The 24,359-nt window shown below is 36.9% G+C and overlaps 1 protein-coding gene across 1 annotated transcript in view; it reads right to left on the bottom strand.

Annotated features, from left to right (window-relative positions):
• LOC128236263 (uncharacterized) overlaps nt 1-24,359 on the bottom strand; it is a 75,145-nt gene that overhangs the window by 39,973 nt on the left and 10,813 nt on the right. The window contains exons 14-40 of the mRNA XM_052951148.1: nt 24,093-24,323; nt 21,577-21,792; nt 19,904-20,134; nt 19,051-19,266; nt 18,421-18,651; nt 17,827-18,039; nt 17,049-17,276; nt 16,605-16,820; nt 12,404-12,640; nt 11,961-12,170; nt 11,311-11,541; nt 10,930-11,026; nt 10,375-10,490; nt 9,175-9,402; nt 8,717-8,929; nt 8,002-8,232; nt 6,917-7,120; nt 6,227-6,454; nt 5,695-5,904; nt 5,028-5,258; nt 4,366-4,578; nt 3,691-3,918; nt 2,642-2,854; nt 2,255-2,482; nt 1,738-1,947; nt 939-1,169; nt 188-397 (exon numbers count right to left, since the gene is read on the bottom strand). Of these exons, the coding sequence (XP_052807108.1) occupies nt 188-397; nt 939-1,169; nt 1,738-1,947; nt 2,255-2,482; nt 2,642-2,854; nt 3,691-3,918; nt 4,366-4,578; nt 5,028-5,258; nt 5,695-5,904; nt 6,227-6,454; nt 6,917-7,120; nt 8,002-8,232; nt 8,717-8,929; nt 9,175-9,402; nt 10,375-10,490; nt 10,930-11,026; nt 11,311-11,541; nt 11,961-12,170; nt 12,404-12,640; nt 16,605-16,820; nt 17,049-17,276; nt 17,827-18,039; nt 18,421-18,651; nt 19,051-19,266; nt 19,904-20,134; nt 21,577-21,792; nt 24,093-24,323 (5,751 nt within the window). The remainder of the gene's footprint in view (nt 1-187; nt 398-938; nt 1,170-1,737; nt 1,948-2,254; nt 2,483-2,641; nt 2,855-3,690; nt 3,919-4,365; nt 4,579-5,027; nt 5,259-5,694; nt 5,905-6,226; nt 6,455-6,916; nt 7,121-8,001; nt 8,233-8,716; nt 8,930-9,174; nt 9,403-10,374; nt 10,491-10,929; nt 11,027-11,310; nt 11,542-11,960; nt 12,171-12,403; nt 12,641-16,604; nt 16,821-17,048; nt 17,277-17,826; nt 18,040-18,420; nt 18,652-19,050; nt 19,267-19,903; nt 20,135-21,576; nt 21,793-24,092; nt 24,324-24,359) is intronic.

The raw sequence follows: 24,359 nt of genomic DNA, 5'->3' as shown, positions 1-24,359 counted from the left end.
CAAAATTTAATGATTTTTTTTATGAAAGGTATGCCGTTCACACGATATTGCTTAGTACACAAATACTTTCGGAACGAGTGTACCCTTGGTCAAATTTACTCAAACCATTAATCTCAAGAGGCAGAAAGTAACTTTACAAAAAATAACATACAAGTTACCATTTCATTTATTCATTGTAAACACTTACAGGGAGAGACAGGTTCAAATCTGGCCCCACAAGTGACCTTGTCAAACTGCTGGCAGGTCAAGGTCGTGGGGTCAAACAGCTGGGGATAGGGGCACTCTCGAAGCAGGTTACCCCCGAATGCAGAGGCCGAGCAGTCATAATATTTGGCACAGTTGGTTGGATGGGGACGAACCATGGTTGGATGGGCCTTGCAGAAACTGTCTATGTCCACTGAATACAAATTGTTAAATATCGGATAAGTGAAAAATAGACTTGTCAGAGTAAACATGTTTACAGGAACTTCTGCTTAATACTGCTATTTTCCTGAGGTCCTTTTCGCATGATTTTCTTTTACATATGTTAGAAAGGCTGAAGAAAATCAATCTTTTATAACATGTATGATTATGATCATAAGGAACACTTGTACTTTAATTGCATTTCCTATAAAGCATAAGGAAAACAAAATGGATGCCACGCTTATCTGTTTGTTTTTCTTCAGTAAAATGATTAAAGTAAGAGGTCTGGGCTTTACAACAAATGTTCACATTGTCTTTGACAGCATATGTATTAAGTTTCATATCAAAATAGTTGATGTTTTGTTTTATTAATGATATGCAAGGTTATAATTATTGCATGACAATGCTGAAGACAACACATAGGCAATCACAATAACTTGACCTTTTGTCTTTGAAATGGTTCATTGTTGATAATAATATATATATATATATATTCATCAGGACACAAATCATCAATCCAAACTGATCCCACTTACCTGAGTTTATATTCTGTGTACACCTGTGTTCCTGGGGGCTGAAGAACGACCCCTGGGGGCACTGTTGAGTGCTCATGGTCCTGTTTTTCCTACACTGCACATAGCCTGACCCCCAGGCCTGACCCCCTAGAGGCTGGTAGCCATCCTGGATCCCCACACAGCTGGGCAGCCTAGCCACACAAGGGGTACAGCTTGGGTCACTGGGCGGGCATAGGTTCTGGTTGTATTGACCTGCATCACAATTATATTTATAAAAGTTATATTTGTAACATTCTTGACATTACTATACAATGGGTAGAGCCAAAGGGACGATTTGATCAATGAAAGTATGCAAATATATTGTAAGATCGTGAAATTCAGTAAAGTATTAAGAGTCAGTGACAGAAATCGAATTATAATTTTCATTTATTATTTCAAATAAACCTTTAGATATAACATTTCCAGCCTAACAATTTGTTTAAAAATATATTTCAATGACTAAGAATAAACGAGTTGAACCATCTAACATACAATATGTTCATTGATAGGATGGCCCATAAGTCACTAGAATAGTTTCTACAGTAGCAAAGACACATATTAAATATTATTAATGAATGTGTACCAAAGAATTGGGTTTCGATTCTACAATTACATTGATAAAGTACAAATAAAATAATAATCTCAATTTCTTATTCTCATAGCATATGCACTAAACATGTTTAACATATTCTTAACTATTAAACATTTTTATTTCAAAATTTTAAGAGCACAAAAAAACATAAGACAGATTTGAAGAAGCCAAAATACAATGAAAACTTACATGGAGCCTGGGGTTCGGGCCTGGAGTCACAGTCCACTTGCTCGAATGGTTCACACTTGAAAGACGACCTTGAGAATAGGTCGGGGTATGTACACTCGTCCACAGAAGCCACATTCCCAACCACCCTGCTGCAGGTGTAGTACTGGGCACAGTTGTCCACCCGGGGAACTATCGCCTGGGGGTTGGCATGGCAATATGGCACGATGTCAACTGGGATCCAAGATGTTACATGTTATGATGATAGTGAAAATGTATGTGATTTCTGATTTTGAAATAAAAAACAAACAGATATTGTGCGGGGGACCTGTTCAATGCAATGTTCATCTGTAAAAATTAAATACAAAAAAAATAAAATTGTTAGTAAATTCAAGGTAACATTTTTATATCAAACATTGTCAAATTATTAAATACAGGTGTATATAAATATACTATGGATAATTGAATTTAGTATTGAACGATTTCGCACATAGCAGTATCTTATCTTATGGAAACTTTGCAACAAATGGTATCAATTTACCTGGGTTGACGTCTGTCCCACAGGCCCTTGTATTGGGGTTGAAGTATCCCTTGCTGCACCTCTCTGTCAGCACTGTCCTGTTCTTTCTGCACGTGACATAGTCTGGTTTCCATGTGAGGCCCACCAAAGGATTGGGCCCATCTGGGAGGCCCTGACAGGAGGGCTGCCTCTGGGAACAGGGGACACACTGAGGGTCCTGGGCAAAGCACTGGTTCCTCAGGTACTCACCTGAAACCCAAAAGCATGGGGATTTTCTAGGGCCCAATGATTAGGTCTTCAATGTTTAGCATCTTGCTTAATTCAAAATCAATAACAATAATATATATAATATGATAAAATCATTTATGATGATTGATAAGTACTGCCCTAGCATAAAATTATACATACAAGGTGAGGTTGGCTCATGTCTGGCCAGGCAGTCCACTGTGTCAAACGGCACACACGATCGTAGGGCGGGGGAGTACAGGTCCGGGTATGTACACTCTTCCACATAGGGGCCCAGGGGGGATTGGGGGTTGCTACAATTGAAGTAGCGGGCACAGTTCTGGGGGTCGGTCACAAAGTCCCCGGGATGGGCCTTGCAGTAATCCACAATGTTGGCTGGAAGTATATAACGTCGTGAAGACAAGTCATGAAACAAATTAGGAATAAAATTTAACAAGTTAGATGGCTAATTTAAATTTCCTTATTAATTAAATTCCTCTATTTTCATAACTGAAATTAGTTCTTCTTTTAACCAATCATTACAAATTTAATGATTCTTCTCAGCACTAGTTCCCTGGAGTGAACGCCAACACATCTCCAGTCCAACAAGGAACATTACTCAACACTTCTTAAAGCCAGAGCCATTTGCCCATTGTCTCAAACAACATTAGTACCAAGTTTTATTTGAATATAATGATACAGCCAAGTTTAAAGAATTCACATTCTGACGATGACACCAAGGCTATTTTAGCATCGCAAGTTTTTTTCTACAAAAAACAGACAAGCTAAAATAATGTTAATGTTTGACTGGCAGCTAACATTTTAAGCACCCAAAACAACTATTTTCCAAAAGCTTAACTGTTTAACATCACTGAGGACTATTTTACATCTTACATCATTTTACATCAATTGCTTCCACTAGAGATTATATGAAGGCTGTTCTGGAGGTTCATGGATTTTAACATAAAAAGAACAAATGTCATTGAAAACGTTTGTTAATTTGTACAAATATTTTTTTTTCTTTTATGGTTGAGATATTTTTTACTTGAGTCAGTAGAAATATATGTGTCGTCATGGATACCGAAAATCGAAATGTAGCATTTGAAAAAATATATCAATTTTTTAACCTCAATGTAGATTGCATTGAACTAAATCTTTATCATTTTACAAATATTTTTACAATATATATCTGTTCCTTTAACCCTCGTATTATTGGTAAATGTTCAACGCACTGTTATCAATCTGGTTAACACAGGCTTTGAGCTGGGGATGGAAGAATCCCTGACTGCACTTCTCCACGGAAACGGTCCTGTTTTTATTGCATGTAATGTAGTCTGCAAGCCATGTGCGCCCTGGGTAGGGCTGGGGACCGTCTGGAAGCCCGTCACAGGTGGGAAGGCGGGTTGTGCATGGCACACAGCCAACCATCTGGGGTGTACACAGGTTCTTCAGATAGTCACCTATGGAGAGGAGGAAAGGCAATGGTAACGATTAATTCAAATACATTTTTGTTATGATTTTAAGCAAAGAATATTACAACTGTTGCTGTTGGTTTAAACACACCAAGTTAAAAATATGACTCAATTTGGAAAATTTTGAGTGACCTTTTCTACTTATAGCATTGTAATGTGGTAAGGAAACAAAACTGAAGTTCACAAAATGCTATGACCAATTTTGATCCATATAACCGATGCCAAAACATACCAGTAAACTTTTCCCCAAATTAAAAAAAGTAAGTCCAATTTCCATTTAAGGAACAAACCTTAGCACAGTCTTTACATTTTTCAATTTAGAATTCTTGTTAATTTTTCCAAAAGAAAAGACTTTGTCAAAAGTTACACATTTTTTCATATCAGAAAGGCCATGGTCGCCTTCCGAAAATAGTGGGGAAAAAACCCTGCACTTACAGGGGGCCATAGGTTCATTCCTAGCTCCACAGGTGACACTATCAAACTGTACACATGTGAGAGTCTGAATGGAGAACAGTTTGGGGTAGTCACACTCCATAAGGAAGGGTCCTAGCGGGCTTGCTGGCTGGGAGCAGTCATAATACTGGGCACAGTTGTCCGGGTGCTCTTTGATAGCCTGACCATTGTGCTGGCAAAATGACTGGACAGCATCTATGGAGGAAAATGGAGAAATTAACTATTACCATTTAATACTATTTAAAAACAACCGATAATTTCAACTATGATAATAGCTATGGCTTAAAAATGGGTCATCACGATAGAGTTTAGAGAAACAAACTATTCAAACAGGGTTGCAAATAAATATGATTATTGGTGTTTTTGGTGTTTGTATTTGTGTATATGATGTCAATATGTTTGTGTCTATAGCTCATTGTCATTTGGGCCCTTGCCCAGAGTTTATTTTTGAATTTTCGACTACTGGGCCCCATATTTTTCATTGTATTATTCTATAACAATCAAATTTAACCAGACAATTAGGATGTTTGGAGAAGCTAGTGTTTTCTGAGATAAACAGCAAAATGGTATATTAATGTATACTTATCAGACTAGTATTCACAACAATCAACTCAAAAGTGAGAAACAGAGTACAAGGTACTTACTTTTGTCAATCTTTGAGACACAGGATGACTGGTATGGTTCAAACACTGCTCCAGTGGGACAAGTGTTGAGTGCCACCGTCCTGTTTTTGAGACACTCTATGTAAAACTTGGTCCATTCCCTGCCGGTAAAAGCGTGGGCCCCGTCCGTGGTCCCAACACAGCTCGGCAGCCTTTGGGGGCATGGGGAACACATCAGATCCCCAGGGGAACACTTGTTCTGGTCATACTCACCTGTACAATTTATGTTCTTTTCTTTTATAACTTTGAAAAGCATAAACTGTTTGTTTTGTTTTTGTTATAAAAAATGCAGGAGAGAGTATGTAGACTATATAGATTTCTTTGTTAATTACTTACAATTTTCACTATATATATTCGTGAATATGTACCCTGATTTTTAACTTCCAAATTAAAGTTTTTTTATTTTTCAAACATATTTATATAGTAAAATAACTAGAACGTCAAAGAATGAACTCAAACGCTCTTCCAGCTTGAGTTTTTTCTTAGTCAAACTAGGGGTATAATTTGAAATAAGTATTATGTGCCTATTGTCTCTGGCAACATGTGTACCATCTTTGGATACATTGGAAGATTTTTAAATTATGGCAAAGGTAAAGGTTTTTACCATACAGCAGACAAGCTTAATCAGTCTACAACAAAATCCACTTACAAGGTGCCTGAGGTTCCATCCTGGTGTCACAATCCACAGTGGTGAAAGTGCTACATGTGAGAGTGTCGGCCGCAAACAGGTCAGGGTACGTGCACTCCTGTATGGGGATGGCGCTGGGCGTCACCAGGGAACAGTTCACATACTGGGCGCAGTTGTCCGGGTATGGGATAACAGCGCTTGGGTGTCTATCACAAAAAGGGGCTATGCCATCTGGAAAAAAGAAATGCCTTAAATAAGAATTGAACATATAATTATTGGGTTTCTTTTATTTTTTTAGAATAAATATCCTTCAAATCCTTAATTAAAATTATCTATGTTTCAACATAGATAAACAAAGACAATATTTCTACTTTGTAAAATATTGAGTTTGTTTTATTCTTAAACATCATAATCCCCCACCTACCATTTTATCTAATAGCTTTCATATTTCTTTGAGGACTTAATGCAAAATTCAGATGCAATGTTATTGATATCTAAGATGATTACAAATTGGCTTCCTTATTTGGTTGTAGATTGTAATACATGTACCTACTTTTACCAACATCAGTTGTACATTTCTTCAGTGTCGGATGGAAGAAGCCAGTCTGACATTTCTCCTGCCCCACTGTTCTATTTTTATAACACTTGAGGTAGTCTGGTCCCCAGAGTCTGCTGGGTACTGGTTGGTTCCCGTCCTGCAGGCCCACACATGATGGGAGCCGGACATCACAGCCGATACAGTTCATGGCTGTAGGGCTACATTGGTTCTGCTTGTATTGACCTGCAAATGAATTTGAAACAATCAGCCTAAATGTATTTGATGTTTTCCTTGGCAATGCTTTCATTAAGTTCAAAGCTAAAATAAACAAAGATATATGTACTTCATGCATTTTAGATTTATGTTAAATATATTTCAAACATTAGTTCAACACAAAGCATTTCAACATGCAACTTACCAGTCATGAATGTACTATGTAAATCAAGCCACAGATCTTTGGGTCAAAATCAGACTCCTTGATTTATTAAGTACAAATTGTACTAAAAATTTCAATAAATATATTGAATAAAATTCAATAACTCATTTTCGCCGAAAGATTAAATTTGTACCAAAAATTCCAACCTTCAACACATTAATCTTGACTATACCACTTAAACAAAGACAAGCCAAGGTCTATGTAAATCTAAACATGTCTTAACACACATTCTTTATACTGAACCTAAAAGCAGACAAAGATTTACGTACATGGGGCCATGGGCTCAGGTCTGGAGGTACAGTCCACATGCTCAAAGTCGTGGCACATCTTGGTCACATCATCAAACAGGTCTGGGTAACGGCACTCCTGGGTGTAGCCCGACTGGGGCTGGGAGCAGTTGTAGAACACTGCACAATTGTCTGGGTTGGTCACTACCGCCCCTGGGTGGGCCTTGCAGTAGTCTGGGACATCCACTGGAACAGAGGAGTGTTTGATTGAATAGTATTATTTGTTACACTGTTAGTACCTGATGGTTTATTGGATAATTGTAAACACTCTCAGTGGTTTCATACCATGCGCAAACTTTTTTCATTGGCTTCAGCTTCAGACGTACTAGCGAAACGCTTAAGAGACGCCAGTTTGCAATGACTCATCCAAAGCATCGTACGGCTACACTAAACTGATTGTTTGGGATAAACTGATAATAACTTAGTAAACATAAGTTAGCTCCCTTATAGAAATGTCACCCAAACACCAAAAGAAAGTGTCCAATCATCAAAAGAAAATATGAAGAGGGGATTTTGTTTGGTTGCCATTTTGTTTTTGTTATCTGTTGGGTATTAAATAACAAAGTGTGTATAGATGACACACACACTACACATGGTAAATCTAGACTGATCGGAATGAGTAATTAATGTACATTCGATATTCTTAAATACATGTTTATACATGAAATGTACAATATAAAACATTGAGTTCAAGTTCGCGGCAGACAAAAACAAAATTCTAAACTCAAATTACTTGAGGTCGTGACAAAAGCTACCAAGATTATTTTCCTGCCACAAAACATTTACAAATGAAATCACTTTAAAGCAAAATGCAAACATTTAATAAATATTTGCCAATTTCCTCAGATGACCATATATTTGAAAATAAGAGAATATATATTGCTATCTTGACTTTTTCTTTAAAACTGACAGTTCGAGGGGTGAATGTTAAAAGGTTCTAAGTCACATTAAATAAAACAGATGATAGAACATTTTCCCTTTCAACCCTTGAATTGATTGTCGATTTTCATACTTATAAATTTTCTAAAGAAACTCAGCATTAGTTTTGGTATAAAATATGATTTTACCTGGGTCGACAGTATTCTTGCACATCCGCAATCTTGGGTGAAAAAAGCCGCCATTCTGGCAATTCCTTGTTGTCATGGTTCGATTCATGAAGCACTCAATGTATTGCGAGCCCCACAGGTGGGTGGAGTCTGCCTGAGTCCCGTCTGGGAGCCCCACACAGCTGGGGAGGCGGTCCGGACAAGGGGCACAACTCTGATTGGTCTTTGCGCACAGGTTCTGCTCATACTGGCCTAGGAAGAAATATTTGCCCATAGGAATAGTGAAATGAAATCATAATTGTGATGCTGGTCAAAAATCATAAATCATTGAGAGGGAATTGCAACATTTGCACAAATAACAAGCAAAATAAGAATGTCCATGTTCCACAAATTCATTCCAAGAGTAGTTATCTATCCCATTTTTATTCATTATTTCTGTGGCATTTCAGACAAAATTCATAAAAATCTTGCTTTAAAATAATTTCATATTTAAATTTAAAGCTTTACTAAGTAGATTAAAGGTTAAGGGCCCAAGAAGCACTTAACAAGGAACTAATATTAATTTCTAGAGTAAGTCTCCCATTTCCCTTACTGTGGCATGTGGAAATAAATTTCATACAATTGTCTGATATAGTTTATAACAAGCATACTATAAGATTCTTATAGATATCAACTTCATTAAGATAAGTAAGTGCTTATTCATGTATTTAAACCCCATAAGGCATACTTTACTTACATGGCGCCTGTGGCTCGGGCCTGGAGTCACATAGTGTATTCCTGAATGGACCACAAGTCATTGTGAACCGGGAGAAGAGGTTGGGGTATGAACACTCCCCGATGTATGGCCCCAGCGGTGACTGGGGGTCAGAGCAGTTGAAGTACTGGCCACAGTTGTCTTCCGCAGGTAAAATAGCTGTTGGGTTTTTCTTACAAAAATCCTTCAAATCACCTGGTAAAAAGATAATAGAAACTTAATCTAAAAGGTTTAACATAGTAATTTATTTATACTGCAAGTCTTATGGAATATGACACTTTTTTGGAGATTTTTTTTTTGGAGGAATTCATTGTTAATGATTCACACAATAGGATAAAAATTATGGTGTGTATACATTTGATTTAGCAATTACTTACTCAGAGTTTTCTTATGTTAAAAGCATCACCTAAATATTCATTCTTTACATCTTTTAATCTAACCTCTATTTAGTGAATCTGTGCAAGTCCTGGTCATCGGATGAAAATACTTGGTACTACACTGGCCCACATTCTCTGTCCTGTTCTTGTGACAGACGACGTAATTCTGGCTCCACTCCTTCCCAGCGACTGGGTTTTTCCCATCAGGAAGCCCCAAACATGAGGGCAGTCTGTCGGGACACGGCACACACGCTGGATCACTCCCGTCACAGCGATTCTGCAGGTAGTCACCTGGAAGCAGGGATAAAATGGTGATTGAGGATTGTTGAAAATCGATTGTTTACTAACAAAATCAGCCAAAATCAATAATGAATTTCAAAAGTTTGTTATTGCTAGAAGTTAAATCTCATTAAACAAGAACTTTAATTGAAATTTGTATGACCAAATCTCATTGGTGAGTTTTACCAAATTCAAGTGTTTTAACCCACTATGAACTGGCAGTATGACTCTCCTGATGATCTTGATGACAACTTAGTGTTATATTCAAATCAAAGAAGATATATCTGATTGGCCGTATGTTGTTTTCTATAATTCATGAATATCAGGCACCAACAATTTTTTTTATGCATATATATTCAGTTTTGATGATATAATCAATAATGGATCAAATAACCAAATTTACTTATGATCATCGTTTTATTTTGGGCACGATTTTCAATCCTGACCCTTAACATAGTGCTGAAACCTATGTGTTATTAATTTCTAAAAACCTTCTTGAATCCTCACATTAAACTTGCATACATTGACACTTATGGTAAACTTCACAATACCCACTGTATCACATATCTTAAACACTAGTACTGACTTACCCTGTTATTAACAGTGCGTTTTTGCAAGTTACTATCATATCTATTGTAAGACCAAATTTCAAACAAATTGCAGGTGCACAATTTCAAATGCTCAGACCAACATTCCTATGAAGTTTCATGAGTGTAGGTGCAATACTTTTGGAGGTACATGCCACAAAGAAACAATGCTTACTATAGTTGATCTTCCCTTTATTCTGATATCAATATTTAGCTTAGCCATCGACGTTGATGCCAATTGTGGCCATATTTATTTTTTCATTTTTCAAATTGATGTTACGCACATGCATAAGTGCGTAACGCTGGCTACGCCCCTGGCGACATAGCCCCTAGATATATCTATCTAGGGTATAACAATTTCTAAAATATTAAAGTACTTTAACAAATGGTTACATACAAGGTGCCTGAGGTTCCTGTCTATTTCCACAAGGCACAGTTTCAAACGGGGCACATCTCAATGTCACAGTGGAGAACAGGTCAGGGTAGTCACATTCATGTATGTAGTTCCCATATCTGCAATAATACATCTAAATATACACACAGAACACTTACATAAATCAATCAAATATGGCACTGTCTTAAATAGGGCGCAATTTAAGGTGTTTCAGCAGAAACAGATAGTACCTCATAGCTCCAGATACACTGCCCTTCTAAACAAGAATACCCTGAAGTGTTGGCCGGAGCTGTTGTCTCATAGGGCTTCATCAAAAGTGGGATGAGTCGGCAGTATGAAGCTTTATTACCTTTGATGTGGTAAAATTTATGCCCCCCCCCCCGCTTGAGCGTGAGCGTTCCTGGAGTGTAAGTCAGAGCAGTTGTAGTACTGGAGACAGTTGATATTATGGAACTTCATCGAAGAACATGGGCTGGCTCTGCATGCCAAATCTATGTCACCTACAATATGGTATAATTTATGATTCCAACCCCCAGCCAGCCCCACACCCTGGCATACCTTGAGTGTAGGTTGGAGCAGTTGTAGTACTGGGCACAGTTCGTCTCATGGGGCTTCACAGACCTCGGGTTGGCTCGGCAGTATGAATCTATGTCACCTTCAATATGTCATAATTCATGGTAATTCATGGTATCAATTATATCATACCTTTTACATATTGCTTGGAAGCTCAAAATACACTTCTCATTCTACTTCTCACTTTTTCATATCATCAAAACTTTTAATTTTCACATATTGAATGCATATTAATGCAGTTGTTTGAATGTATCCCAGGCTATTTTTAGTAAATAAATATTCATAAAATTATGACAAAAACCTATATCATTTAATATTTTAATGCACTGGAAAATGAATTTCATAATTATAAAAAAAGCAGCACACCTGAGGTGATTTTGGTGACACATGCCAGTTTATCGGGATTGAACACAGACCCGGTGGGGCAGTGCTCGATCTTCATGGTTCGGTTCTTGTAGCAGTGCACGTACATGTCGGTCCACCGGTGTGTGACAGCGGGCTCATCCCCGTCCGGCAGCGCTACACATGACGGGAGACGACTCGGACAGGGCTCGCAATTAGGGTCCATCAGTGGGCACATGTTTGCATCATACTCACCTGACGAGAACATTGACTCAGTATCAAATACACATACATACTGAATTTCCTTACAGTCACTGTAAAATTACAGGTCAGAAAATACGCATGTACTGGTAGTTTATGAAGCTAGTTTTCTGAGGTTATTAAAACTTGTACAAATAAACATCAGTTATATGCTGGTATTAAGTATGTGAATAACAATAATTGTATTCAATAAAGATTTTTTCCAAGACATTTAACACCAGGAACATCAGGGTCTTTGATAGGATAAAATAACTTTATCAATGGGCTGTTATGCCATCTAAATTCAGATACAGTTTCTTTTACAAGTTTCAATTTTTTAATGGAAATACCAGCTATTTATAAGATCGTTGCTATTAAAAACAATTTAAAGCATGAGATGAACACAACGCAAAGTTTATCAAAAAAATACTAACAAGGTGCCTGTGGCTCCAGTCTGTTATGACACTGTACAGTTGTGAAATCCTGGCAAGTCAGGGAGAAAGTTGAGAACAGGTCTGGGTACGTGCACTCCTGAACCACGCCCTGGCCACGTAATGTAGCTGCACAGTTGTAGTATTTGCTGCAGTCGCTCCACATTGGCAACATGTCCCGCGGGTTGGCTTGACAGTAGGCGTTTGCGTCAGCTGTAGGATAGGGACCCAAAGATGAACAGGGCGTTTTTAAGTTACTTATTGAAATGGAGTTCAGGGAATGGTCGCGTAAATTCTAATTTAGTTATTTGTCTTCTTTTTCAAAGTAGGGTAAATCTGAATTCATAAATGACAAATATGTCAGCTGCTACAGAAAAGTAAGGTCATAAGTAAGCGAAGAATCTCGTCAACTGAAAAACTTCAAAAATTATAAAACTTATATTCACTTTTATTAACATCCTCCATGCAAGTTTTCAAAATGGGATGAAAGTAGCCCTTGGTACATTTCTTTGTGGGAATCACCGTCCTGTTCTTGTTGCAGGTGACGTAGTCTGGTTTCCACATGCGGGAAGGAAAAGACTGGTCCCCATCTGGCAGCCCCACACAGCTGGGGTAGGTTGAGTCACAGGGGACACAGTAGGGGTCTGCAGGGCCACACATGGTCATGTACTGGTGATACTCACCTGGGAATGTAGATAAAGTTTAGATATACATTCTAAAAATACTTTTTAAAACATTCCATCTTTTATAATGTCCTAATTAAGCAGCTCACTTTATACTATTAGTTTATACTTATTTACCAGCTTGGTTTTCAAGACAGCTATAATATAATATGAGTCATAATGTAGTTTCTTCTGTAAAAACCATTCCATTGTAAGAAGCCATCATAAATTTCTCTGGTTGGATTTATAATGTCTCTGGCAACATGATGACATACAAATATCAACATCTAATATATGTTTTTAAAACTATAAGAAGAAAGGGGATGCAGCATTCGTACTTGCACTTTGTTGGTTACCAACACTCTATGAATTCTTTACTATCATTGCACACTTTCGTTATATTGACTGCTTTATTTGCTGGGTGTAGTTTTTTTCCACTTTTAAGGGAATGGTGTCTGGCTCTTTGATAGAGGAAAAATAGTGTTGTTTTGGCAAAAAAGGGAACAATTTCAACATGGTCACGTAATGTTCAACTCATTTTCAACCGTTTTAATCAACAAACCTATCAACATATTCATGAAAGGCACTTTATTTCTACAAGTGCTGAATGTTTAGAAGTCAATCTTAATTTTAAAAAAAAAATCAGGGGTAGGGGAAATTTTTTACTTTTTCATGAGGGGAAAGGGCCAAAAAAATCACTGTAATGATTGTAATGTACAAGTATTATTACTACATCAGTTATCTCTTTTACATTTAACCAAGTAATATAACAATAGGAGACCACTGCTTTGGTCAATTTGTAGTTTTGCTAACCTGTAAAAAAATATTGACTAATGCCGCTAATAAAACAACATATATACCAAAACAGAAGTCTATAATTGTATATATATTATATATAATTTGTGATAAGGAAGAACATTTAAGTTGTTTGCAAATAGCATTCACTATATTCACAAACTTGAATGCAATCAATAATATTCCATTATGGTTTTTCAATATGAAATTTGAATGTAAACAGAGGGGGTCCTTATTGAGCTGCATATTTTGAAAGACCATGTCTCTTACCAAAGAAGACAAATTGGAATTCAACTGAAAAGAAAAAACAACACTTTGGTTGAGATATTTTTCTAAAAGCCTGCCAAGGTTCTTTCATACATTGATTTTGTATGAAGCAAATGAGAGCCTAACTTCACCTGGTTACTTGTCAGCAGTTGTTCGTCAGAAAATGTCAAAACAACCCGTTGGATTATTCAAACATGTGCTTATATTTATTGACAAAATATTATCCTTTTATGGCTTAATCTAATTGTTGAGTGACCACCAGTGTTAATTAAGCAGACGTTCTGATTACATTTAACCAAAAGAGAAAAAAAAACAATACAAAATTAAATTGATGTCAATTGATGTCTGTTACTTTTATAACTTGAAGATCAAAGAAGCAAGATGGACACTGAGGCCTGGGAATTCTCTTGCATGGTCGTTCTTCCGATTCTAATCCTACATTTTTTAACATTCCTCTTCCAACAGTATCATCAAGAAAACTTCTCGCAAAATGTATTGGCTTATGCCTCATTGGATTACGAACCACAGATACCAGAATGTAAGGCAACAGTATCAAATGTGGCCACACAAACACTCGAAGACGATTGTTGGTCATCAAAGAAACAACAATGCAAGACAACCATATCAAATATGGCTACGCAAACACTCGAAGACGATATTTTGCCTTCAAGTTCTGAAGAAGACAATTACTGTGACATTTGTGACAATACACAAGAGGCAAATACATACTGCTCACAATGTAAGCAATACTTATGCATACAGTGTTTTAAAATGCATAAAAAGATAAGTTTAACCAAAGACCATGAGTTTATAAATTGTGAAGATGTGACAGAGAAAATGTTGAAAAGCAGGCATTTAGCTTTACTATCAACTATTCATCTTCCCTACGATTATTTACTTGGAAATAAACTTATCGGATTCAGCAACACAGAAAACAATACTGTTACCAGATTTGTAGCATTGCATACCTATATTTTGTCCAAACTTTTCCTTCACATATCTGTAGGCATAATGGATAGTCAAGATGGTAAGTTTGTGTCATCTAATGACATTACATTTAAAAACCTTGAAGTATTTGACAGTACAGATACATCACAGAAGCTGTTTTATTTTGTAACTGGGAAAGAGTTAACATACTTTACATTTCGTCTCTACAAAAGCGTTTGCACAATGGAGAGAGACATGAAAACAGCATCAGTTGTTTTTAAGACACCGGGATATTGTTATGGATTAACCAAGTTCGACAATGGTTTAGCCCTTGTACATGAACAGGATGGAAGTTTTGAAACTCCGAAATGGCAAATCCATGTTTACACTTTTGAAGGTGTACTGAAGCAGCAGATTTTGTACGACAAAAACAGGTGCCCACTGTTCGAGCAGCCTGAATACCTTACTTCAAACACGGAAGAAAACATTCTGTATGCTACAGACACGAAGAAGAATCTCTTGTACGCTTTTGACACCAAGGGAACCGTCCTTTTCATATTTCAATCAAAGGCTATGGTTGAACCAAGAGGAGTATCCACCGACTACGAGGGAAATATTTACATTGCCTGCCATGGTCGAATTATTCAGCTTCAAGAAAGTGGAGTCAAATACAGAACCATTCTTTACATGAAAAAAGAAGGAAAAGGCAATACTACAAAGACTGTAGAGGATGTCTATTTTGACAGAGAAAACACCAAACTTGCTGTTATTGAGGACCATTCGAATGGCAGTGTTTTTAGGTTTTTAAGTGACTGAACCCACTTGTGATGGTACCATAATTTGTTATGTTCAAAAGTTGATTCATTAGCTGACATGTTAAACAGATTATTTTTATTAATCGGTATTCTTTTATAACAGTAAATAAAATATTACTATTTATGCTATGAAACACATGTTTAAATCTTTATTGCAGTGTACCATGTTAACATTTAATTTGGAAAAAAACACATTGCATTTCTAATCAGGTTAATGAAAATTGAATTCTATTCTATTAGTATAACCTAAATATTTTATTAACATTAACAAGATACACATGACATTGAATAAATTGATGTCATTTGCCTACCATAGCTCAAAAAGCTGTCACAATCGCATGACTGGATTGGGCCTTGTCGGCTAGCTAGCCATTATCGGAGCACAAGAGATTCCAAAAATATATATGTCCCCCCCCCCCTTAAGTCAGCAAATAAGTCATTATGCATTAAATGTATGTGGGGTAAATTAAGGGTATGATCAACATCCCTACAGTTTGATGATAGTCAGTATAGTTATTGACAAGTTCTGTATGACGGTCTAGTAGTTGATGTGTTATAGTTTATAAGCGAAAATGACATTCTGGAATTACTAAACTGTCGAAAATTTTGTTACATAGTTAGAGCACAAGTATGATATAATCCAGTGACTTATATCCGTTGATCTAAAAATCAATAGAGATCTGCAGGTCATGAAAAGCCTCTCAACCAAGTTTGCGGACCTTAGGTCTAAGTGTTTTCTTTATAATGAATAGACAAGGTTTTTATGTTCAAAAATCAATAGGGGTCATCTGCATCATTACCAATATCCCTAAGTTTTAGGACCATAGGCCAAACTATACACTTGTTATCAATCAGACAAGGTTTTGTATATGGCCCGACCAACCGATGGACTGACATCTGCAATGCAATATACCAACGCTTCTTCAAAGAGGGGCATAATTATAAGAACTTTTAATTAAGTTTGTTGCTCATTTCAGAAGTTTAGCATTGGAATTGATAAAACCAGTTATTGATTCTAGCATAAACAATTGTATATTCATCAGAAATTGTACTATACATTATAGCATATGTGTGGAATATGTGTAGAATAAATGTCTGAAAGGCTAAAAAATCGCTTCCATAGCAATATTTATGATTTCTATTTTACAAGGAATAATATCAGATATATATATTGTACTCACAAGGTGCCATAGGCTCAGGTCTCTGTCCACAGTTGACATTCTCAAAGTTGCCACATGTCAGGGTGATGTTATCAAACAGCTGGGGGTAGGGGCACTCCATCACTGGGTCTGCAGCCTGACCACCCATATATGCCGTACAGTTTATGTATTCCGCACAGCTACTTGGTAGGGCGATCACAGAATTAGGGTGGGCCTTGCAATACGGATTGGCATAGGCTGTAACACAAGAAAATTGACTCTCAATATGTCTAGACCATTCTTTTGAGGTTCTAAGCAGTGCTAGCTGCCAAAGCTAGCATGCAAAAACTGCCTCATAGTTTGGCTTGCCATAAGCTGGATTTTTTTTTTAAATTATAACAAACGTCTTCGGTTGACAAAGTCTATATAACTAAAACAAAACAGTATTTGTCATGTGATCAATCAACAACAAAAATGAATGCTTACGTTTTGTAACAGTGTCTTGGCACATCTTAGTGGCAGGGTTGAAATATCCTGTCTGACATTTTTTTACTTCCATCGTCCTCTCCTTGTTGCAGACGACATAATCGGCCGACCACAATCTCGTAGGGATGGCTTGCTGCCCATCTGGGATGGTCACACAGCTTGGAAGTCGCTCGGGACATGGTTGGCATGTCGGGTCTGACTGGTTACACAGATTCTGATTATATTCACCTGCAAATGAAATGCGAACACCTTCATAATGAAATAAATAGATAAACCTGTGTATAATAATTCTAAAGTCAAACTCTTTGCCATAATTTGTGTAGTATACAATTTCTTATAAGACGATACACCTTTTCCCAGTATACATAACCTTAATTATTAAACCCAATAAATATATCCCCTAAAATGCGGTATCCTAAATTTTTAGTCCGAAAAAATGGCTGCTCTGCTAATTTCAAACCTTGATTTATTCCAGCACCAAATGGTGCACTAGTAATTTGCTCCATATGACAATGAAAAAATCCCTTGACAGTTATCTTACATGCCTTATTAAAAAAAGAACAAAACACACTACCCCTACCGACCCAAATAATTTTGTCATAAAAGCAGCATAAAACCATTTTTAATTAGGCCTTATAAATATAAATGACAGTTTTAATACTTATTGGTATGACTCTGTTTTGCCTTTTGAAATCAAGTGAAGGGCCAAGAATTAACAGTAAGCTAAATTAACTATCTAGTATTATAAAATGCAATCTCAAACTCCCATTTCACTTACACGGAGCCTTGGGTTCATGCCTGGTGTGACATGTGACCGTGTCAAAGGCCTGACACGAGTGTGTCACCTCAGAGAACAGGTCCGGGTATTTACACTCCATCAGGTGATGACCGAGGCTCGTGTTCTGGGCGGAACAGTTGAAATACGTTGCACAGTTGATCGGGTCCACCATCACAGCCGTCGGGTACGCCTTGCAATAGCTGTCCATCTTGTCTGAAATGTTTCATGATCATGTCAGCACCTAGCTTTGTCTAGATTGTGATTTTGATAGGTACTTCTAAGCATTTTACAAAGAAACATAACAAATTTTGTAAAAACAAATCATCATAGACTAAAGTTCTAAGAATTAAATTCCTTGCCCAAAATAATAAGTGTTTTTCAAAATATTGTGTGTTTTTTTTAGTTTCGGTACAGTTTTTAAATGTATTTACAAGCACGTAAGTAGCAATTCATGATCGCTACATAATTAATCCAAACATAGATTCATATGAGACAAAATACTCAATATATATTTTATATAAGTGACACAAGCCTTTACTGTGCTGGGTAACATATAGAAACCATAAAACATAACAAATTGTATACAGCACTTACCTCTTGGTATATCTGACACACAGGCCTGCTGTGTGGGGTCAAAGATGGTTCCCTGGACGCACTTAGTCACGGAAACCGTCCGATTTTTGTAGCACTCCACATAATCAGCCAGCCAAAGGCGGGTGGGGAAAGGCTGTGCGCCGTCCCGTAGACCCACACAACTGGGTAACCGAACCAGGCACTTCTCACATGTTGAGTTACCAGCCGGGCATAAGTTTTGATCATACTCACCTGAGCATAAGTGAAATGTTAAACCATTTTTACATTGGCAAGAGAAGAATACAGCAGAATATGTGACATTTTCAAAGTAATGAAGTCTATATAATGCTTGAATATATGCCCATAACTAATTAATTGACATAAAAAAACTCACAGTGGAATAACACTTTTATCATTGCTTCAAAAGTAATAAGTTTTGCTAAATTTGTTCACACCTAGGCCAGTATTCAAAACTGGTCTTATCCTTATCCTCAGAAATGCCTTAGTGATTCCTTTTAGCTTATTGGTCAGCTAAATAAACAGACCAATCAAAACATGTAGATTCTAATCGTAAACTTAAGATCAATCTAAGTTGGTTGTTGAATACCACCCCAGTCTTAATCCATGAAGTCAGTGTACACAACTACTCACAAGGAGCCTGAGGTTCTGGTCTGGTGTCACAAGTCACGGTGGTGAAACGCTGGCATGACCTTGTCACAGTGGAGTACAGGTCCGGGTATGTGCATTCACTCACTGGGTTAGTAGGGTTAGTGCTGAGCACCCGTGCACAGTCAATAAACTGGGCACAGTTATTCCCCATAGGAACTATGTGCGTTGGGTTTGCCTGACAGTATGGCTTGGCATCAACTAAAATTTGGCGAACAAAAAAGAAATGAAAGAATATGTCTTAAAACATAAATTAAACATCAAATAAATATCATTTTAAATATCAAACATACCAATATTGTCAAACTAGTGTGTAATAGATATGATGTAATGAAACATATCTGTATATAGTACAAATTTGCACGAAATATTATGATTATCGTATATGCTCAATTATTGTTTATTCATGCAATCATCATTTTTTTTATGTTTAAAATGTTGACATGTTACCGGTATTTATAAATGTTACCAGGGGATGCCCAAGACCCCTGGTTAAATGTGTGTAAGGGGAATTAAAAGATGTCTCAAAAGAAAAAACATTTATTTTATTCAACAACAAGCTGAAGTCATATGAGTCAAAGGAGTGACCTGCCAAAGCTTCACTTCAAGGGTAGACCTTTGACAGCATTTAGTAAAAAATGTAAAGGTTGAGAAAATTTCTGAGGTATTTTTAAATGCTCAAATGAATTTGAGCATGATATGCATTGTTCTAAGAACAAAAACCTTAAATAAAACAAGTATTTACTACATTTGAACATTTACAGTGTTAAAACAAACTTATAAAAAAAACATTTAAAAAATGCTATATGTCATCACCATGACACGATAAAAATGTTACCTTTATCCAAGTCCTTGGTACATATTTCTTTTACAGGGTGAAAGAAACCATTGGCACACTTGTCTGTCGGTATCTGGGTCCTGTTTTTGTAGCATGTGATGTGGTCAGCCTTCCACTCCCTGCCTACAAATACGTGAACCCCGTCTGGCAACGTGACGCAAGATGGCAGACGTGACGTGCAAGGAACACAACCAGGGTCCTGCGGCTTGCACTGATTGGACGTATATTCACCTGCAAGAGTTACACATCCCTTAATAAACTTTTCTTTGTTTACCTATCTGGCATAGCCATAGTTCAACTGAAATACACACCATTCAGGCATTGAGGCCATAAATAAGCTGATTTGCAGCCAGTTGCATGAAACTGGATATCAATACATTCTTCAGTCTGGTCAAAGCTGGCCAAAATGCTTATTAATTTGTGCATATTTATCCAATTGTTACTATTATCCAATTTAATCATTTAACTCTTTCCATCAAAGATACACCTTCTTACTCCTCTATTTATAGCAGTAGGCGAGTGATTCTCGGACAGCAGTAGTTCTAAGACGTTCACGATTTTTGCCTCATTTTGGTAGTTATATTTTAAATGCCAGGCCCCAATTTCTCGAAACTTCTTAAGTTGCTTATAAAAGGATTAAGCTAATCTCACTATTTTTGTTATTCTATAAAATGTGTTATATTTACTTCTTCAAGAATTTTTAGAAATTATGTAGGAATAATCTGTATGATTATCAGAATAAACCATTTTTCATTTATCAGAATTCATTTTTAGTATGTATTTTGGAAATAAGCGACTTGAGCCTTTTAAGCTTAAGAAGTTTCGAGAAATTGGGGCCTGGGTATTATCAATCAGTTGCTTGAAACATCTCAAAAATGTACCAACACTTTTCATCAAGAAAGGATTATAAAAAGCCTAATTCCAAAAGTTTCCAGCCAGTTGTTTACAACATCACATCTAACTTCAGCTCGGAATCACAATTGCAATGTGTATGTGCTAAAAGCACACCATAAAAAACAGGCAACAGTCAAGTAAGACGATTTTTTCAGTATACTACCTTTTTTGTTCAGACAACATTATACATTGTAAGGAAATATTCATTTTTAGTGGAACGTTTACATTCCAAAGGTGTTAAATAAAAAGATACCCTGGTACAACTCATGTCATAAAAAAATCTAAAAAAATTTGAGGTTAAAATATTTCACTTTTAAACATAATCAATAAAACAATCTGCGAGCCAGAACTACTATTGACCAACGAAAATTTGAACGCCTCATTCGTAGCGTAGAGTTGATTTATTTTATTTCTCTTTATTTTACATATTCCACTTTTCAACAGAAGAAGAACTGATTTTTTATAAAAAAAAAATAATTCAGATTTCTTCAAACATCAAGGGAATATTATAAAATAAAGTTATCAAGATAAAACATTAAAAAGTGTCCAAGAACTACTCGCCTACTGGTAACCTCATAGATATGGCTCTTTAACCTAAAGTCATACAACAAGGGGATTAACTGGCTGAAAAGATTCCATAATCAAAACTTGATATCTAAAAAAAATGTTCAATAAGATATGAGTTAAAACACCATTGCATTGCAAATGTTCCTTTTAAGTCAACAATGTACGTATGTCAGTAGCATGTGCTTTGAAAAGAGAAATACAAAATTACTTACATGGGGCCATCGGCTCATGTCTCTTGTCACATGTCACAGACTCAAACTTCTCACATTGCAGGGATACGGTGGAGAACAGGTCAGGGTATCTGCACTCTTTCACTGGGTCCAGCGTGGCACCGGACAAGAGTGTGGTACAGTTGATGAACTGCGCACAATTGTCAGCCAAAGGCAAAACAGCAGAAGGGTTTGCGTGACAAAAGTCTGGGGCATCCGCTACAACAGACATGGAGCAGTTATTTAAGGAAAATTAATATCGATTTTACACCACCATGATAAACAAGTAATATAAGCCAAGAATATACAGCAACAACAAGAGTGTAGTGGAGCGAACGCCAAATGCTTATCTGATATTTATTGGTAAAAAAGGGGGAATAACTGGACAATTCTTGAAGTCTAAATTATTAGCTTTTCCTTACATTTGCATATTCTCACTGGCAACATCTGTACCAAATTTCATTTGAACGTCTCAAATTATTTTTAAGTTATGGCCATGTTTAAGTTCTTGTACATCACCAACAATGACGCCAAGGCCAAAGACGAGTCCAACGCTCTCACAATATCATGACTTAGACAAGATAGGCAGGTTAAGTTTTAACATTTATAATACCATGAAAACTACAGGGACAAGCCCAGTAGCCGAACAATTAATGCTGACCTTCCTTAAAGGCACATGGTAGAAGTCCAACAAACACTTAATCCATATCCATGTGACATTGCAAGGTTATCAGAACAGAACAGAACAGAACAGATTTTATTTCAACTTATGCATAAAGCATCTCGTTACAGTATTCGTACAAAGAAAAGACAAATGTCATAATATGTGTTCAACGTGTATAAGATGGTACTTTTAGATAATAGAGTAAACAATAAACTGTAGATATCATATTGTTATATGGAGAATGTTAACAATGTATCAATAAGCTAAATTATAATAATATAATAGTTATCAGAAGTTTTAAACAGAAATGTTATAATTAATAGTTTAACCAACATAAACTGTTGCTACGGTACTGAATTAAAAAAATATTATTAAAATATTATTGTACAGAAATCACTTTTACAAACCCTGATGAGTTCTTGTTATTTTGCACACAGTACAATGCAGAGTCAAAATTTATTGAAGATTTTCTTATACCTAATGATTCATAACAATCAGTTACCATTTCAGATTAACACTGAAAATACTTCAGATAACAATGGCAATCTGGAAATCAATAAAAACAAGAGCTGTCACAGTATGTGACGAATGCCTCCGAATGTGACATTGACCTATGAACAAGGTCAGTAAATGAAAAGTTGATCTTGCCTTTACGTGTCAAATACATATGGCAAGTTATTTTAATTGCCTCTAAACATAAAAAATACCACCCATAATTGACAACCTACACTGTTATGTCCTTATAAGCAGCATTCCATTGTGAATAAACACTAAGTGTGACCTTGACCTTAGAGGTAGGGACATGGGTCTTGCACGTGACATGACGTCTTGGTATGTCGGACACATGTGGCAAGTCATTTTAAAATCTGTCCATACAAGAGAAAGTTACAGCCCGGACATGACAACCTATACTCTATGTCCTTATATATGCAGCATTCCATTGTGAATAAACACCTAAGTGTAACCTTGACCTTAGAGGTAGGGACACGGGTCTTGCACACGACACATTGTCTTGGTATGTGGAACACATGTGGCAAGGTATTTTTAAATCTGTCCATACAAGGGAAAGTTATAGCCCGGACACGACAACCTATACTCTATGTCCTTATATGCATCACTCCATTGTGAATAAACACTAAGTGTGACCTTGACCTTAGAGGTAGGGACACGGGTCTTGCACACGACACATCGTCTTGGTATGTGGAACACATGTGGCAAGTTATTTTAAAATCTGTCCATACAAGGGAAAGTTACAGCCCGGACACGACAACTTATACTCTATGTCCTTATATGCATCACTCCATTGTGAATAAACACTTAGTGTGACCTTGACCTTAGAGGTAGGGACACGGGTCTTGCACATGACACGTCGTCTTGGTATGTAGGACACATGTGGCAAGGTATTTTAAAATCTGTCCATACAAGAGAAAGTTACAGCCCGGACACGACAACCTATTCTCTATGTCCTTATATGCAGCACTCCATTGTGAATAAACACTAAGTGTGACCTTGACCTTAGAGGTAGGGACACGGGTCTTGCACGCGACACGTCATCTTGGTATGTGGAACACATGAGGCAAGTTATTTTAAAATCTGTCCATACAAGGGAAAGTTACAGCCTGGACACGAGTTATTGAGCCGGACACACAGACGGACGGACAGTGCGATTTTAATATGCCCACCTTCAGGGGCATAAAAATGGGAGCTACAAGGACCCAGTAGCCTACAATTTAACCAAGATATTTTTTAAAGACAAAAGTTTCATAGTCAAACAAATAAAGTTTACTGGGGGTTTAAATCAGTTTGTTAGCAAACAACTTCAGGCTTGTCCTCCCATTTGTTCCAATCCACTTACTTTTGTTCACATCCTCGGTACACATCATCAAGATAGGATGAAAGTACCCCTTGGTGCAATTCTTGGTTGGAATCACTGTTCTGTTCTTGTAACATTCTACATAGTCTGGTTTCCACATCCGGGAGGGAAAAGACTGGTTCCCATCTGCCTTGCCGACACAACTGGGGAGTCGACTAGGACAAGGGACACAATTGGGGTCTGACACACTGCAATTATTTTGCTTATATTCACCTGTAACACAAAACAAAAACTGTACATGGTATACGG

Source organism: Mya arenaria, chromosome 5 (assembly GCF_026914265.1).
Source record: "Mya arenaria isolate MELC-2E11 chromosome 5, ASM2691426v1".
Classification (NCBI taxonomy): Eukaryota; Metazoa; Mollusca; class Bivalvia; order Myida; family Myidae; genus Mya; species Mya arenaria.
The sequence above is the reverse complement of the archived record's forward strand: the minus strand, read 5'-3'. Positions and strand labels throughout refer to the sequence as shown.